Source organism: Ambystoma mexicanum, chromosome 2p (genome assembly GCF_040938575.1).
Source record: "Ambystoma mexicanum isolate Mex_15411 chromosome 2p, UKY_AmexF1_1, whole genome shotgun sequence".
NCBI lineage: Eukaryota > Metazoa > Chordata > Amphibia > Caudata > Ambystomatidae > Ambystoma > Ambystoma mexicanum.
In genome coordinates this window covers 406,430,607-406,448,707 of record NC_090923.1, presented here as the reverse complement: position 1 = coordinate 406,448,707, position 18,101 = coordinate 406,430,607, and the positions used below count along the sequence as shown (strand labels likewise).

The 18,101-nt window shown below is 43.5% G+C and overlaps 1 protein-coding gene across 2 annotated transcripts in view; it reads right to left on the bottom strand.

Annotated features, from left to right (window-relative positions):
* Window positions 1–18,101, bottom strand: part of CFAP20DC (CFAP20 domain containing) — a 2,832,435-nt gene that overhangs the window by 2,420,539 nt on the left and 393,795 nt on the right. For both annotated transcript variants that reach the window (XM_069643752.1, XM_069643753.1), the window contains exon 5: window positions 3,192–3,264. In XM_069643752.1, coding sequence (XP_069499853.1) covers window positions 3,192–3,264 — 73 coding nt within the window. The remainder of the gene's footprint in view (window positions 1–3,191; window positions 3,265–18,101) is intronic.

Sequence of the window (18,101 nt, the reverse complement as noted above, 5' to 3'; positions counted from 1 at the left end):
AAGACGAGAAAGACTTCCTCGAGCGACTTTCCGATCTTGACCTCCTCGACTCCTGACGAGATTTTCTAACAGATTCATGTAAATCCTTTTGTCTTTTCGAAGACTTATATTTTTGCCCAATCCTTATATTTTTCCTCCCCCACCACCAGCTTACCTCTGCATTCCCTAAGAGCCTTATTTGACATGGCCTGACGGGACCCGCACTCATCAACCTGATGGTCTGGGCTGAGGTACCAGAGGCAATTCCGATGGGGGTCAGTTATAGACATCTTCCTTCCACACTTCAGAAATGTTTTTAATCCTGCCTTGGGTGTGGAGGGAGTTGAAGATGAAGTCATTGTCGAAGAAATTCTTGATGCGCCGTTCGTAACACTAAGCAATTGCATCAGAAAAACGGAACTGAGGTAACAGGCGCTGCGCAAGCCACTTATACAGCGGATGACGTCGACGCCGGCCCTCGAGGGACTTCGACTCCGCGGTCTCAAACGCAGCGTCCTCTGGTGAAAATTTTTTCCGAAGCAGCTGAAGCTGGGATACAATTATCATAAGATGAGCAATACGTGGGAGGACACCATCCATTCAAACTATCATTACGATATCACTGGAAAGTGATACACATTTCATACAAGAAAGGATCATCATATGTATTGATAATATCAGCGCTTATAGGCCCATTTACCAAATTACTGTGAATGCAAGCAGACATCCAAGGCCAAACGATAATGATGTGTTATTTTATAGCACTTGCGCGTAAGCGCTTCATATAGACCAACTATACATACAATATCACCCACCCTGTGTTGGTACTCATTCATCAACCTCAAAAGGATGAAAGGCCGAGTTGACCTTGCTGGGACTCGCACCTGCAGAGTACATGCACATTGCAGCAGCAAGCGCTCAACCCACTGAGCTATTTTATCGGCTATAGCTATCAGAAAACGAGCCACTCAAGAAACACTGTGCTACATGCTGCTGGCCAGGAGCCTCAATTTAAAACATTTTTTATGTAGTTTTTTACTTTTTTTTTTAGGGTAGCAAGGGAAACTACAGGGGTAACAAGGGAGACCTCAGGGGTTGCAGGTGCGCCCCCTGGCGATCGCTAAATGACGTCCCTTCATCTGGTAACACATCTAGTAGCAACGGTTTGGCTTCTTAGGATGTCTGACAAAATGCAAGTATAACATTGCCACGATTACACATACAAAATATATGGTAATTTGACCCAGCACACCTCAAAACTCTTACAGGAGCCCAATAGGAATAAGATGTAGGTCGGGGTTAAGGCCCACACAAAATGCCCTATAGGTTAATTATAAGATGCTTATAAACTGCTCAGAAATTAGGAACGATTCCTTATAAGAACCAATATGACTACAATGTTCTACTTATATGTTACTCATAAGTAAGATTTTTAAAAATACTTTTTAAGAGTGTGATTGATAGGACCTACATAGAGAATTTGATGGGAACATGTGCCATAGGGTAGAAGAGCTGTGATTCCGTGTATGAACAGGATGATCATTTTTTCGGGAGCAGCAATCCAAAGCATAGCTGTCAGATGACTTAATCAAGTCCATGATGACGACCCAGTTATGGTTTCTATGTGATGCAGGTGTTGGCAGAAAGCCTCCTTTTACGGTTAAGTGGGGTCTTGAATGTAGCCACAGAATGAGTGCTGGCTGCATGCAGAATACACCCACCACAATTTATCAAACCAGATGCATTAGAACTTTGCCGAATGTACCAATTCTAGGCTTTCTAATGATTATGACCAATGCATTTTTCGTTCCACTCTCACTCTGCACTTTTGGAATTAGCCAAAGGCGCGGGCCCACTCCCGCAGGCGTCTGCTTTCACATGCAACTCGAATGAAACTCTTCACAACACTGCTGGCATGAGAATGTAGCTACCTTTCACAACAAAAATTGGAACTGTTGCTACAAGCATGATTGACTTTCTTTTTACACCCCCCTGCTTATTTCCCGACTGTACCTCTCTTCACCCATACATATCCCAATTAGACATGGGTAACTAGCAGGGACGCGTCCGAGCCCTCATAACCATAAATGGCCATTATGCACACACGCATACTAGCCCCTCCCGACTTTCCCATATTTTGGACTTCAGTTCCTCCAAGGACGTTCAACCTACAGCACGTTGGGCTCATACCCATGGTGAAAGGCGCTATACAAATGACAGAATCAAATGAAGAATTGAAATGATATTCGTGACCCCTTGAAGCCAGTTGTGGCTTTTCAATGCGCATGCTAAGCAATGTATCTTATGACACCTTTATGTCAACCCACTACTGGACCCTTGGTTCTCCTTTCATCTGTCTGCATAAATATATGATGCACAGCTCCAGGTCTTAAACTATTTAATCGTTAGGAAAGATTTCGCAAAATATAATACAAGAAAGAACACCGCCTAGCATGTTACACAATCATGCAAAAGAACAGAGATGTACAATTACGGAGAGCTTCTTCGCTGTAATGCCTCATTAAAACAAGTGAACCCCAACGTATATCCTTTTTCATCTGATAACTAATTAAGTGCGGTACAGGGACATACACCAAGAGCTCTTCTTTGCGAGCTCAAAATGATTCCCATTCTCTGGTTCTGACTCCAGGGAGAACAGCACAATGCAATGAATAAGTAAAGTTCACCAGCTGACAAAACTGCTGAAGCTGAAAGTCAACAGGCACCACTGGCAGCTCCGCAGCATACACTCCAAAAGGTCAACGTGCTAAAACAGTAATGCACCGAGCACACGCGATGGGCAATTTACCAATCAATTACTCAGACGTGCCCTTCCTGCAGCACATCAACAATTACCCCGAACGAAGTCAACACAACATTTTAACTAAAGAGCAAACTATTTTGCACCTTCATACTTCCACATCCATCAGAGTGACGGCACTGGGAGTCTCTGTGGTGAAAACACTGCATTTCAACACAGTGCATCTGATGCCTGTTCCTCAGATTTCTTTTCAGGCAGTTTGAATATTTTTCCTCTGCATAAGGACATGGCAAATTAGCTAATTTCTTCAAAACAAAAATAAAACAAGGATATATACCAATCAGGTCGCATGTTTAAATCGATGCTCATGTATTACACAGATACTTTATTGAGACAGTAGCAAGCAAAGTACATACCACAAACTAAATAAAATATCAAAAATGTGTCTTACAGTAATTCGGTGGAAAAGTCTTGTCCTAGAGGTACATTAACTTGCAGTATCAAGAATCGCTGGATTAATCCAACTAGAAAAAGAAAAACCACATTTATTAATACACATCATGGTGAAAATGCATGTTATATGTATACAGATATATATATATATATATATATATATATATAGACAGATATGTATAAACACACACACAGGCACAAAGTTCCCCACTGTGGCAAACGGGGAACACAATTATTCACTTGAAAATAAACGCCCTACAGGATCAATGATGGCAGAGCTGTCACAGGGTGTGATGAGGGCCGGGACACAATATTTGGTGAGGCCCCCTCACTATATTTTGCACAGGGCCAGCAGCCACACAGTTATCAGGAGACCTGATAAATCTACCCCTGAGTTTATGTATGGAGGAACCCGAATATGGTTTATTATTAGGTCTGCAAATCAAGTAAAGCAAAGTCATGTTTCTCCATTGAAGAAAGGTTTATTCCAGACTAAATTTTGTATCACATATATATTCTTTAAACATAATGATTTAAAAGGGTTTCATTTTACAGCACTTTGCGAACAATTAGGTAAAAAGCAATTCAGTTTGCAATCGATTTCGTACGGTAGCACATGAAAAAAACGAATACACGCAAGTCCCCACCAGTGCACAAGAGCATTTTCTAAAGGATTTTTCATGATGCCTTTGCACATTGCATAGGCTAGTATAAAACATATTTTCATGCCGCCTGTGCCCATACATGTCCATGCAGGTTGCACCAATATATACAAATATTAGCATACAAGGACTGTAAGACAGAAAAGAAATCCATGCCACAGAAAGAAAGTATATTCAGATTGGCTATATCAATGTAGGGCAGTACACCACGTAACCTCACTTATGTATTTTTTTAACTTTTTTTTAACTTTCATGCATGATAGAAAAATGTCATGACACACTAACATGTTAAGGCCAGACTCGAGCTACCAATAAAAGCCCGTCTAGCCACGTTATAACATTCATGATTCCAAGTAAAAAATTGCCATGCCACAATAAGTAAATGCAAACTGGCACAACTAATGTAGGCTGGTCTCTGCTTTAATAGTGATGCCTAGTAAAAAAAATGGCATGCCACTTTAAGAAAGCATTTGCAGACTGGTCCTACTACTGCCAATCCGCACATACTTTCTTAATATGGAATGACATTTTTTAATTAGCATCAAGGGTAAAGCAAACATGATAAGTGTTATTACATGGCTAGACTGGCTTATCATGCTTGTTTTAACCTTGATGTATAGCACCTGTGCATCAGGGATAAAACAAACATAAATGTTATTATGTGGCAAGTCCCAATAACACTTCACTTATATTTGCTTTACCCTGAATATATGGTACTGAGAGGGGCGCTAAATTTAGGAGTAGGGGTTGGCACATACAAGCTTACATACAACATTATCACCCAAACATTCACACATTATTCAAACAACTCCTTGCATGCAGGCACACATATGAACAATCACCAACATACACGCACACAAAAATAGATAGATGCACATTACATAAAAAAACACTTACTGTACCTGCTCACACCCTCCACATGTGCCGCATCACCACAGAGGACAATATGGCCCTCCACTCTGCAACGCGAACACGCAGTCTGACAAGAGAGGACTATTTGCGCAGTATAGAGAGGCGATAGGGCCATACTGCTGAGCCCCGTCAGCCGCTCATTACCTCATGCTAGGTTGGTTGAGACCAAAGGGTTCCACAAACAAACAAAAATATATGCATAGAGGGGGACACACCCTTGACCAGAGGCAGGCAGCACAGACCCCCATACAAATAAAGCACACAGATGGACTGCATTGCCTGCCTCTCAAGCAAGTGGGTGGTGACCTCCACCAATAACAGCATTGCAGCAGCAATCAGACACCTGACTACCCCTTCCTCCCTCTGCATTGCCAGTCCCGAGTGCGAAGTCTGGGGCAGATTGGCCGCTCCATCCCCTTTGTGACAGCCCTGAATGCTGGCCATGAAGTAGGCACATTTCTTAACCGCTCTGAAATACATCTGAACCACCATTCAGATTAAAAACAGCCATGAGTCTGTAAAAAATATGCAAGTCCAACGCGGTATAAAAGAACGCACTTATTAGCTGTGGGGGTAGCATTGTAAAAGGGAGGGGACTCTTTCTGATATCTGTGAAATAAAATCCTTAATAAAACGAATCCATAAATCTTGGGGCAGAGGTAAGTATAATCAAACTTAGTGGTAGAACGAAACGCGATAAATAGGCCCTAATAGCTTGCTTCTGCTTGAAACATGTGCTAGCATTTTTGTTCGCGGTAAAGGCCGCTGTAGCTTGTGAATTAGTGCAGAGTCTGCGATCCCAGGCCAGCGGTGAGGGAAGTACACAGTGGTTGCTATTTTTTTAAGTCACAAATTAGAGCTAACAGGTTCCGCCAATGAATAATGAATACATGACCATTTTATAATTCGAAATCATTGATGAACTGTGATTTTCTAATGGAGCTTTAAAGAACCACAGCGGTTTCAAATTGCCCCGTAGAACATTTTCCCGGGGAAAAGGGTTAGAGTGTTCCCGATATGCAACATTTGGGTAGCATTACGTCTGTGGTTCAAGGCTCTGGCAGTGACATGGTGGGGAGCTATTCTCATGAGAATCTGGATGAGGCGACCAAGGCAGCTTAATAAAGTTCTACTGGTCATCTTAAATGTTTCAATGCCTTACCTTTGTGTTGTGGGAATTGGGGTTGGATTGTGACATCACAGGGTGTAAATGAGGGGAGGCTGGGAAAGACTGTGGACCCAATTATTGACTGCAATTTATGTCTTTCTATAAGGGTTCAAAGTGCGAAGTCCAATCAGATTTGTGTGGGGAGATTTTTTCATGTTGCCCGATCACGAATGCTAATTATATTGCATTGCATAAAAGTTTTGACTTTAAGGGTGTTTCTTTGACAGTGCCGGGATGTAATTTCACCAAAATGCCAGGGGGAGCCAAATGACATCACACGACCCTTGACCTCTGATGACATCGGAGGAAGTGATGTCATTTGACCCCACCCTGAAGTGACATTACAGGAAGTGATGGAACACGACCTTTCACCCCTCGACAAAACAGGAAGTGGCATAACATTGTTTCTGAGTACACTATGAAAAATATGGTTACGATATCACTGTAAAGTGATATAAATTTCATACAATAATAGATCACCATATGTATCGTTAATATCTGTTACGCACACCTGGTATCCACGGGGGCGCCACACGATACTGGATGGAGTTCTAAGCGCTATCCCGGGCCTCTCTCTGCTTGGTTATGTGGACTCCCGCCTCCCTCTGGTCCAAATCCCCTCCCTTAGGGTTATTACTCACCTTAGGTTTCTGTTGAACTCTCCGTACTTCATCTCTGCGCAGGGGCGCGTGTTTGGTGCGGGCGTTCCATGGACCTAGTTGCTTCACTGGTCCGTGTGCCCTTATGTCGGGTCCAGACCAGCTGTGACTTCGACTCTGCTTGCTGACTTCCAGGTGAGTTATAATGTCTTTTCCGTCTTCATTTTGTCTCTTTCTTTCCCTCGGGTTTCTGTCTTCGCAGCGTCTTGCTCCACTACGCTGTTCCCTTACAATGTCTCTTTTTCACAGGGATGGTTGCGATCTCGGGGTTGCCGTGCCGATTGCGAAAACCACGGTGAGTTACTGATGCGGAGCGTTGTGCTGTTTATTGGTGTTAATTGCTAACCTGTGTTCTCTTCGCTTCTTTGTACAGGTTGCGGTGATTTTCCGGAGTGATGAGCGATCAAAGCGCAGCTTGCCCAGGTAAGTGATTTGTTAATGCTGACCTTGTTCCTTCTCCCTTGCAGGTTGCGGTGAAACCCGGAGATGGGCGAGGTAAGAGAAGCACAGGGTGCTGCCAGGACTCGCTGCTTGCCCAGGTAAGAATTTTATTAATGCTGTCCTTGTTTTTTTACCTTTGCAGGTTGCAGAGAACTCCGGAGATGGGTGAGGTAAGCGAAGCGCAGGATAGATTCAAGGCCTATTACTTCACAGGTAAGTGTTCTTACTCGCTAATGCTGTTCTTGTTCTTCCAGGTTATTAATGGAATCCAGATCTAGGGCTTCAGGATCGGGCCACCGGAGAAGCAGATGAGCAGGAGTTGGACACAGTGAGCATTACGCTGCAGGAGTGCAGAATAACGCGAAGTGTGTTATGCTGTTTGGGTGTGGTTTAAATAGCCTAGGTAAAGTAGTTCCAGGCCAAGTAGTTCCAGGCCCAGCCACACCCAAAACACTAGACCGCATGGCTTGGTTCTAAAGAACTGAGCTGTGTAATAGGCCTCCATGTTGGATTAAAGTCCAAAAATGGTATTGCTTTATTTCTGAAAATGAGCCTGGCGCCAAAAGCGCCAGGACTGACTCCATGTATGTTTCTGATGGAATTTTAAGGACCTTGGGGCTGGTGTGAGGGGCTTTAGCCCCACCTCTGCCAGGGGGCTATTATACCTGAGGTGGTCAGGGGCATGGATCGTGACAATATCAGTGCGTATAGGCCCATATTACCAAATCACTTGTGAATGCAAGCAGACGTCCAAGGCCAAAAGATAATGATGTGTTATTATATAGCACTTACGCTTAAGTGCTTCATATAGAACAAATATACATACAATATCACCCAACTTGTGTTGGTACTCATTTATCAACCTCAGCAGGATGAAAGGCTGAATTCAGTCCAACCTGCAGATCACACTCACGTTGCAGCAGCCAGCACTCAACCCACTGAGTTATCCTACCAGCTATAGCTATCAGAAAACCAGCCACCCCAGAAACAAAGAGCCACATGCTGCTGGCCACAGCTCTGCAAGCCTCGATGTAAAGAAACAAAAACATTATTTTCTGATTTTCTTAGGGGTAGCAAGGGAGACCACAGGGGTAGCAAGGGAGACCTCAGGGGTCTTACATGCTACCCCTAAATGACATCCATGGATAGTGCCTTTTCATGCAGTTCTGTTCCGCGATGTGTTTGAATTTGCTGTCCCAGCTGCGTCTGGGGCCCTGAATAGAACTGCGTTACTTCTTGCACCGGCGTACACTCCTTTTTGACTTTTTTATTGGCGAGTTCTACAAGGTGACACCCCCTGATATTTTTGGAGGCCTCAGCAAGATATCTCTGCATTCGACCAAGGCGTGGGTATTCCAGCCGTGCTACCGGAGGTTTGAGGGACAGCGTCCGTTGGCCAGTATTAAGAGCTCAAGCCAAAAGAGGTCTGTGGACACTACTTCCCAAAGGTCTGCCTAGTACGGCACTGCCTTCAGTCCGACTGACAGTGCAGACCTTTAAAGAGAGACTCCGAGGTCAAGAGAAGTGAAGAAGCGCCTAAAAGGATACGTGAGTGTACCCATGCATGAAAGCGCAAGGGGCGGGAGGGACTATTTTTATGCTGTGTAAGGAAGGCATGGTATCAACAATAAGACAGACACAAATGGCAACAGTTCAAGGGTGTTTATTGAACTTCAAAAAGGGGTTCAAAACTGTTATCTAATCCTAAAGCTATAGATCGGAGCAAGCGACAACCATCAAATAATAATAACGCAGTCCTAGTGGTGTCTTGTCAAAATAAAAGGGCCTATACTAATAAACCCATTGCTAATCCTTACCTCTAAATACAAATAGTGTGTGAAACAGTGTTACGAAAAAGAAAGAAATGTTCACAAAATGATATGTCAGGATGTTCAGGTTGTTGGCCTCCATTCCCCACATTTTCAGCAAGGGACAAGGCAGTACACTCAAGTTTAGCATAAGCTCTGGCTTCTCTAGCATGAGGATACAGTTCAATCATTAACATCATGGCCTTCCGTGTGCAAGCCTCTTTACCTTCCAAAGTATCTTCTTTCAGAGGGCCTGATGCGACAAACAAGAAGTTATTTTCCTCTTAGGATTTCACAAGTACTCACTTTCTCTGGCGGTTCACTATTGACCTCGGATCCCCCTCAGCCGGGCTCAGATCCTCTTTAACACAATGTTCATTTAGTCTCATCCGCAGGGTTCGGAACAAATTCAATTTATCCTTTTAACAGAAACTTGCTTTCACCAAAAGCTTTCAGCTGATCTCCCTCTGCTGGGGTCGGACCAACTTTATCTACTTTGTCATCAACTTTCTCTATGCTATCAACAACGAAGACTTCTGATTGTGCATGGGATTTTGCTTGACCCATTGCAGGACCACTTTGATTCACAATTCTTTAGCCACCTTTTAGTTGGATAACTTACAGAGACTTTCGAATGAACACAGACGCGGTACAGACCACTCTATCTAAGGTATCGTATTTTGGCTTCAAAGTTCAATCAATCACTGACGTTGATTATCACATACGCTTCATACACTGTTTGCTTCAGCGCTCACTATACAATGTTGCTGCTTGCAACCTTAGCTTCAACATAGACTGGTCTGGTATCAGTGTCCTCAAATCACCGGCTGTGCTGACTTCACTGGCGCTGCTTTATTGTAGGAGCCAAGGACAGTACCACAGCGGCAAGCGATTCTCCCTGCCCTATCGATGAGGGAGAGCCTTGGGTACCTCTGACACGCAATGCAGGATTCTTTATACTTGTTTCCTGGTCTTATGTTTTCTATTCTTGAAGGGTCATGAAAGTAAAGGTTCTTTGTCGAAAAGGTCAAGGGCACGTATCTCCTTGCGATCCCCTTCTGTTTTGCCATCTTTCGCCTTGTATTAAACTGCTATCCTGGAACTGCTGCTTCCTTGTGTGCTTTGCCTCACTCAGAGTGTGCTCTCGTGCTCTGCCTTTTATCCGTGTGGGGAAGTGTAATGAAAGTCAGGTGTGTGTGTAATTGTCAGTAATTGCCTGACCCTTCCTGACCATTGTATTGGGACATGTCAGGTATACGACTCGGGTGTTAGTCCATTTTCTCTGATAGCGAGATGTCTGCGAGAAAGTGTGTGTTGGGAAATGGGGGGGTTTCAGTTCTAAGAATCATACCTGGTAGGGTGGGGAAGGGTGTTACAGTGAAGTGGATACAGCTTTTCGCCACCCGGTGTCCCATGCTTACTCCCCGAAGACCCCCTTACCCAAGTGATCCTCCCACACCCCCCCAGGAACTGGATCCAAAAGCAATGGCTGTGTCCTGGCCACCTGGATGCAGGTGTCTCACAGGTGTATAGGGTGAACCCTCATTAGTGGTGAAGAGGGTGATTGACTGAAGTAGTCTTAGATGCCAAGTCTGCCGTTCTGATAGGGAGCAGGTGGACGGTGGCACATCTAGCTTAGAGCAGAGGGTTGCGTAGTAAGTGGCAGACCTCGATAGACAACTTGGTATAGTTTTGTTCAGGGACAAATTGTTTTGGGGTAAATGCACGCACAGGTTTCGTGAGTAGCAGCAGATTGTTGTTTAGTGTTGCGGAAAGTGGTTGTAGTCGTTTTATGTGGCTGTGAAAAAAACGGACGAGCCAGAGCTAAAATAACTTGTAAATAGCCCAAAGCTGCATGGCACAAGCAACTGATGCAGTTGAGCGAGAGGAGGAGTAACAGCTTTTTCTAATGTACTAACATAGGGCCTCTTTGTTAAGTTGGTGGGCCTGGGGAAAAGGCAATTTCTGCACTAATACGTTATAACAAGGGGGCCTGTGGAGAAGGCCATTGTATGCAAGCATTGTGTGCGAGGTGTGAAAGGGCCGGCCCTGCGCAGAAGGCCAGAGTGAATGAAACTAGGGCAATCGAGTGAAGTGGTAAGTATAAAAATAGAGTTTGTTTGTTTGATTATTTATTTATATTTGACGAGGGTGTGAGTGTTTAAAGGTTTAAAATATTAAGGGGAAGGAAGGGAAAGGGAGAGAAGAATATTTCAATAGAAAGGAATAAGGCGGAGACGAGTCGTCCTATTGGATGTATGCGCCATTTAATCACATGTGCATGAAATTTCCACAATATCGCTATAACATTTCAAAGTACCATTTTGAGTGGGTACACAACACAGTGGGGAAGTCTTATAAAGAATCGCATGGATAGGGAACATTTGATAAAGACGTCATAGAAATAATGTGTTCATATTTAGCAGCTACATAAAAAAGGGGCAAAGCTTAAAAAGAGACAGGACATTCTGGGGCACTGGAAACAATATGAAGAAAAGGAAAAAGTGACAGAGAAATGGAAAGAGGAGGAGAAGGGAAGTTCACCGCCCCCTCCTTATATGATAGACCCATTATTAAAACCAGCTGCAGGGTATATGAATCCTAAACAAGTGTCTCAAGCAAAGGAATGAACACATAAAAAGGAAGACGAGCGCAACACAAGCATTATCAGCAGGGACGGGAAAGGGAAGAGGAAATATTAAAATTTAATAAAAAAGAGCACGCAGAAGCAACGTGACAATGTGTTCAAGGAAGCAGAAAGAGCAATGGAAAGGGACATAGAGGAGAAAGGAAAGGAACACAAGAAGTGAACCAAGGAACAGGGGTGGACAGCAGGCTGCATACAATTTAAAATAGACAATTGGGGACCGGATGGGGACAATAGCGAAACTGATACGGCAGAAGAAGGACACACCATCTCGGACTGGGAAGACAGTGGTGGCAGTGAACATGGGGTTGACAAAACAGACACACACAATTTGACAGATGGGAGAAGGGAAAGGAGAACAATTGAGAGAGAACTGGAGGAAAAAGAAGAATCACTGGGTGACTGGGGAAATAGTCTCCGGAACAGGAAAACCAGAATAGCTGTAGCCAGGAGACCACAATGTGGCAACAAATGCAGAACTTGCACAGAAATGCCCCTTCTACAGAAAGCAAGGTGTGAGGTTCATTACAAAACATGGCAAATAATGGACAGGGACAATTTAGTTTACAGTCTACATTCATTAATGATGGGAATGAGCAAGTGGATTTATGTTTTTGAAAATGAGACAGAAGTAATCCCATTGGCCATAGGAGACATAAAAATGTATTGGCAGTATGGTTGTGGAGAGAAGAGATAAAATGTAGCAACAGGCTGGATACACGGGGGTAAAATTAAGCTCCAATACACAAAATGGAGCACCCTTTAGCAACTATCGAGCACATGTTTGGAAGGCTCTAAGGGAGTTGTATCCAGGTACGTCAGACGTTGTTTCTATATTGGCTCGTAAAAGGAAGCCTGACCAGGATCCCATGGAATACATATGATCAATGCCAAAAATGTGGACACAGGAAAATAAACAGTCATGAGACAAAAACTTACCTTTATTTTATCACATTTTAGTGAGGGGGCTTCCCACAGGTGTGCAGGTCTCTTTAGAAAAGATAGTGGAAATTGAGACAAAGTGGTGGCCTGAGATACAGGCGAAAATTGTACACTATTACAAAAGGAAGCAGGAGAAGGATAAGGAGACAGTTGATAATGCAAACAAAGCAGAAAAAAATGGGTTACAAGAAAACAGCCGAAAATATATATGGAAGGAGAAGTACTCATAGGGCTAGTTGTCGTTCCACAAGTTCAGCATCGAGGGCTTCCAGTGGCTTCGGTAATGCAGCCGGGAGGTTACACTCAGGCGCCACCTCAACAGCCCTGGGGAACGGTACAAATGCAGCAGCAACCACAATTTGTAAACAAGCAGCAGCCAGGGGTCATGCATACAGGCAGAAGAAATGGGTACATGGCACAGTATCAGGTTGGGAGAGGATACTATGCATGTGGTAGAGGAATGGGATACAGGGGAATGACTCCACGTTTCAGGGTACAGTGCTTCACATGTGGGAATTTTTGACATTTTGCACAATTATGCCCACTTATTGAACAGGCAGGGCAGCAGCAGCAGCAGCAGGCATACATGCAGCAGTCTCCTCAACAGATTCAGGTAAAGCCACAGCAGCAGCAGCTACAGATACAGATACAGTCAGCACAAACACAGGGTGTGCCGAGTGCCCACACAGACACACATGCAGGTACAAGGTGGGCAGATGGCCAGAACCCAGGGTACAGTGAGCATATTTCAGGCGCCAGCACAGAGACAGATACCAGAAGGGGTAACAATATTGGGACAGTATACCATACCCCAATACACAGGAGTGACAATGGTGGCCGGTAACCCATGCACATCATCTGCGAACACATTTTCCCAGTAGGTATGCCGACAGGGAGTAAGAGTGTGTCCTGTTCGAGCAGTAATTGAGGAACCGGAGGTAGCAGTTCAGATAGGACAGAGGAGAGTTTACTTTCTTATAGATATTGGGTCAACCACATCATGCATCAAGGAAGAAGGATTTACATTATCTAAAAAAACATTTGGACACACAAGGCTTTTCGGGGACAAATTTAAAGTTCCGCTGACACAAGATTTACTGTTGACAATAGGGACACAGCATATCATAGCACCATTACTGTATTTAAAAGACACACCCATCAATTTTCTGGGGATGGATCTACTGAGCAAATTGAATGGCACAATTTCATTCTCAGAGAAAGGGATGGTAAGCACAACACCCGGAATATATCCAGCACAGGAGGCAGTACTGATTCAGGCATGTTAGGTGCATAGCACAATGAGAGGGATACCCACACACAGAGGTGTTTGTGTACAGGTTACACGTGTTGTTGGGATGGTTGCCAGGGTTTGAGGGGAAGGTGTTCTGGCTGTCCAAAAAATGTTTATTCAGGCCTCATTGTCCCTCCTCAGTTAGCTCAGGCTCACACACTTTAATGGCTTGGAGGAAGTACTGATATGGAAAGACATTATTATACTGGTTGCCACTGATGAGAACACGTGAATGGCATTCAATGTTATGCATTGATCCTACATTGAAATTGACAGGAGTAAGTGACACAGAGTTGTTTGCAACAAAAGACAATGAAGAAGGATAAGTTGTGTTCAAGCTGCCCAGTACACATAAAAGAAAGGGCAGTTCCCCCGATGGCACAGATAACAGAAAAGAAAGCAGAATATTTGGAGGAAGATTTGGAAAAAGTGCCCAAATGTTTGTGGACAACAGGACTCCATGGCGTAGAAATACTCAGAGTCTGGGCAGTACACATCAAGCTGAAGGAAAGAGCACTAATGCCACAAGTAAAGCAGTACCCACTTTCTCGAGAAGCAGATTTAGAGCATATACGAGACAAGTTGTGTACCATTCCCGTGGAGGCACACTATTTCACTGTAGACGACTTAAAAAATGATTTTCTTGTCCATTGCACTATACCCAGACTCCGGTATATTTCTGCCTTTATGTATCGCACAACTCGGTTTGAACATACTAGAATGCCTCAGGGCTAGTGTGAAGGGCCTAGCATCGTCAACAGAGTACCTAAGCAATTTTAGGTTGCTAGCACATTAATACAGTACGTTGATAACTTGTTGGTGGTTAGCCCGACAGAAGAGGAGTTCAGGCAGGACTCAGTGACACTAATGACTTTGCTAGCAGACAAAGGATACACAGTTCATACAGAGACATAACATTAGTCTCAAAAAGAGGTGGTGTACTTGGGTCAGATTGTTTCAACAAATAGGAGAAAAAAACACCAGAAAAAGTAGAGGCCATACACAAGACCCCAAACACCAAAAGAGTGAAAGAAATGCAGCAGTTCTTTGGCTTGTGCAACTATTGCAGAGGGTGAGTTTTTGATTGATCCACATCCACAGGCCATTGTTGCAAGCACTAAAAGAAGTACAGAAAAATAAAACACACACACAATGAACAGCTGAAATGGGAGGGAGCTTTGATGAGCTAAAGCACAAGTTAGCACATGCACCAGTGTTAGCAACTCCCAATTACAAAGAAAAGTTTCACCTGTTCACATATTCAGATGGAAAAGTAATGACAGCAGTACTGAAACAGAAAACGGGACAAGGACACAAGTCACTTGCATATTACAGTGGGTTACTTGATGCAGTAATGCAGGGACATTTCCCATGTGAGCAGGCACTTGCTGCTGCTGCATTTCCTATTGAGAAGGCTTCCACAATAACTAGGGGGTGTCCAGTAGTTTTGTACGTGGAACATGTGTTATTTGCCATACTGCAGAAAACAAAATCAACACTGGCAACTCAGAGGTCCTAAGGGTATGAGGTAATAATAAAGAAACACATCTATAGAAGTGGTGAGGTGCAGAACAATAAACCCAGCAGAGTTCATTGCAGAGAAAATAGAAGAAGGAGATTATATACATGACTGTGTAGCATGCATCAACAGGAGCAAAGGTAACCCTCTAGTGAAGGACGAAGTAATCAAAGGCGGACATGATTTTCATCGATGGGAGTTCCAGCATTGACCAGACCACGGGCAACAGCATTCAGGTTGTGCACTGGTGGGGTACAGAACAGGAGTGCATAAAGGGGCTGAATTGATAGTGTACTCGCAGACATGACTGCCAAACTATTGCTCTGCACAAACAGCAGAGCTAGTGGACTTGATTGAAGCACTAAACCTGTCGAAGGGTCAAGCAGTAAACATCTTCTCTGATTCAGCATATGTTATCTCTACAGTGCACACAGAACTAGCGTTATTGGAAAGGACAGGGTTTAAAAGAAGTGATGGCACTCCCGTTCAGAATACAGCATTACTGAGCTACTAGAAATGTTACTGCTAACAGTAGAGTAAACATTAATAAAGTGCAAAGCCCATAACAGGAGGGCAAGATTTTATATCCCTAGGAAACGAAAGAGCAGTGAGAGCAGCAAAAGAATCAGCATATATGCCAGAGGGATCACATGTCCTGTTCCTTGGCAAAGAAAAAAAAAATACTCCTAATAGCAGTATTGAAAGTGAGCAAAGAAAAAGATGCATTGCCAGAAAACCTTAATGCAACCCCAATATTGCAGATAATTGAATTGCAGGGAAAAGCATCAGATGCTGAAAGAGGGCTGTGCAAAAAGCGAGGATGCTCTCTGTCCCCAACTGACCTGGTTTGGCAACATGATAGCACAGGAATGTTGTCATGCCGAAGAAATTGTCACAATTGGCATTGGAGCAGCTTCACTATCCTGCCCATGTATCGAAAGAGCAAGTGGCTGCAGAGATAAGTGAAGACTGGTATGTGCCAAATCTGTATGAACATGTCACTAAGTATGTAAACAACTGCATGAATGGCTAGGTCACACATTGAGAGTTGTACAGGGAACATTGCCACAACTGGAAGGTCCCTTCTGGAACTTGCATATTGATTACGTTGATATGCAAGTGAGATGTACTTCTTACAAGTACATGCTTGTAGTTGTGTGTCCATTCTCACATTGGCTTGACGCAGTGCCCTGTGCTCACAATGATGCTCACTCAGAGTCTACATTTCTGGTGAGGGAGGTGTTCCTGAGGTGGGGGATTGCAGATAAGATTTGTTCTGATAATGGGCAGCACCTTGCCATTGATTTAATAAAGGAAATAACACTCCCGGGGATAAAATATAAACTATGCACAGTTTACCCTCCTCAAGCCAACTGTTTGGTAGAGAAAATAAATGGACTGCTTAAGATGCAATTGGCTAAGTTTATGCAGACACTTGAAAAATTATGGGTGCACTAGTTGCCTCTTGCTTTGTTTGCGCTAAGAAATACACCTAGAGGAGATCATCACCTGACTCCTCACGTGATTGTTACTCGGCGGAGAATGTATGCGCCAATTCCGCTGTCGCGTATAATCTCTGATGCTCACTCTACCTCTGCTATTCTGGAAGGGGAATTTGATGTGTACTTCAAAGAACATACCAAGTCCCTTAAATATATCTCCCTGCAGAGGAGGCCTAAAAACGAATCTGGACAATCAGGTGATCCAAACAGATATTTCACACCAGCAGCACCCCACGTCCTCATGCGGAACCAAATAGGAAAGCGGAAAGAGGAGCGCTTCACTGGCCCACACATCGTCCTCTATTGAACAACAACTGCAGTCAAGCTCAAAGGACAGCGTGGCTGGGTCCACGTTACAGGCATTCGCGAAGACGAGAGCACTGCTTCTCAAGACACAACATAATGGGGAGTATCACTGAGTTTTCTTTCAAATGTTTTTACAGCTAGCAGAATTTACAAAAAAACAGCAAAAGAGAGTGGTGATGAAGTTTTTATGGAAACTGGGTAGCAAAGAAAAAAATAACTTTTCAGTGTCTTGGAACTCCTCAGGTTTTTGGAGGATAATGATGTTAATATGTCTTAGTATAGTATTAATACTTTTGTTTTATTTGATGTTTAAAGATAAAAGTGAAACACAAATGAGTGAAAAAAGAGCAATGAGAAAAAGAAGTATTATGAATGAGGAGGGCTTCTACCATGGCTTTAAATAGGATCATAGTTTATTAACTGGTAATATGTGGTATGATGAAATGATTTGTGTGGGTAGAGAGAGAGAGTAAATGGCACATGCTACATCTGCTCTCTCATTCCACACATAGTAGGAGGACCCAATGTTTTCTTTCCCCAAGGAGTGCCTTATGAGGATGCAGGATGCCTAATGAACTTGTCCCTATGCAAAACCAGAAGTCTATTTCAAGGTACAAAGCTAACCGTCCAGTGGGTGGATGTTGGTGAGCAGGTATTTGAAGACCATTTTGTGAAATTAACAGAAATGATGGAATAACAGTAAACACAGTATACAGTAGTAGAATACATGACAAAAGTTCCTAAAGAAGGGAAGTTACCAGTAAGAGACCATAAAAGATTGCAGTGCACAACTAAAGAAGGGCAAAGCATCCCCTGGTGTCACACAAGGCCACTGATGAGGATAGAAGGAGCAGTATGGTTTGGGGAGTAAGGGGAGGGGGAATGATCCAGTGTTGTGCTGAAGGATTGATGGGTTTTGAGTGAAATGTGGCAGCGAAGGTTAATGACAGCTGCTGAGCAATTTGGGGAAAATATGTTCATGCTTTAACCTTGTTACATGAAATACATCAAGCAGTCAATATAAAGAGCTTTACACGATTCCCTTTGTGTT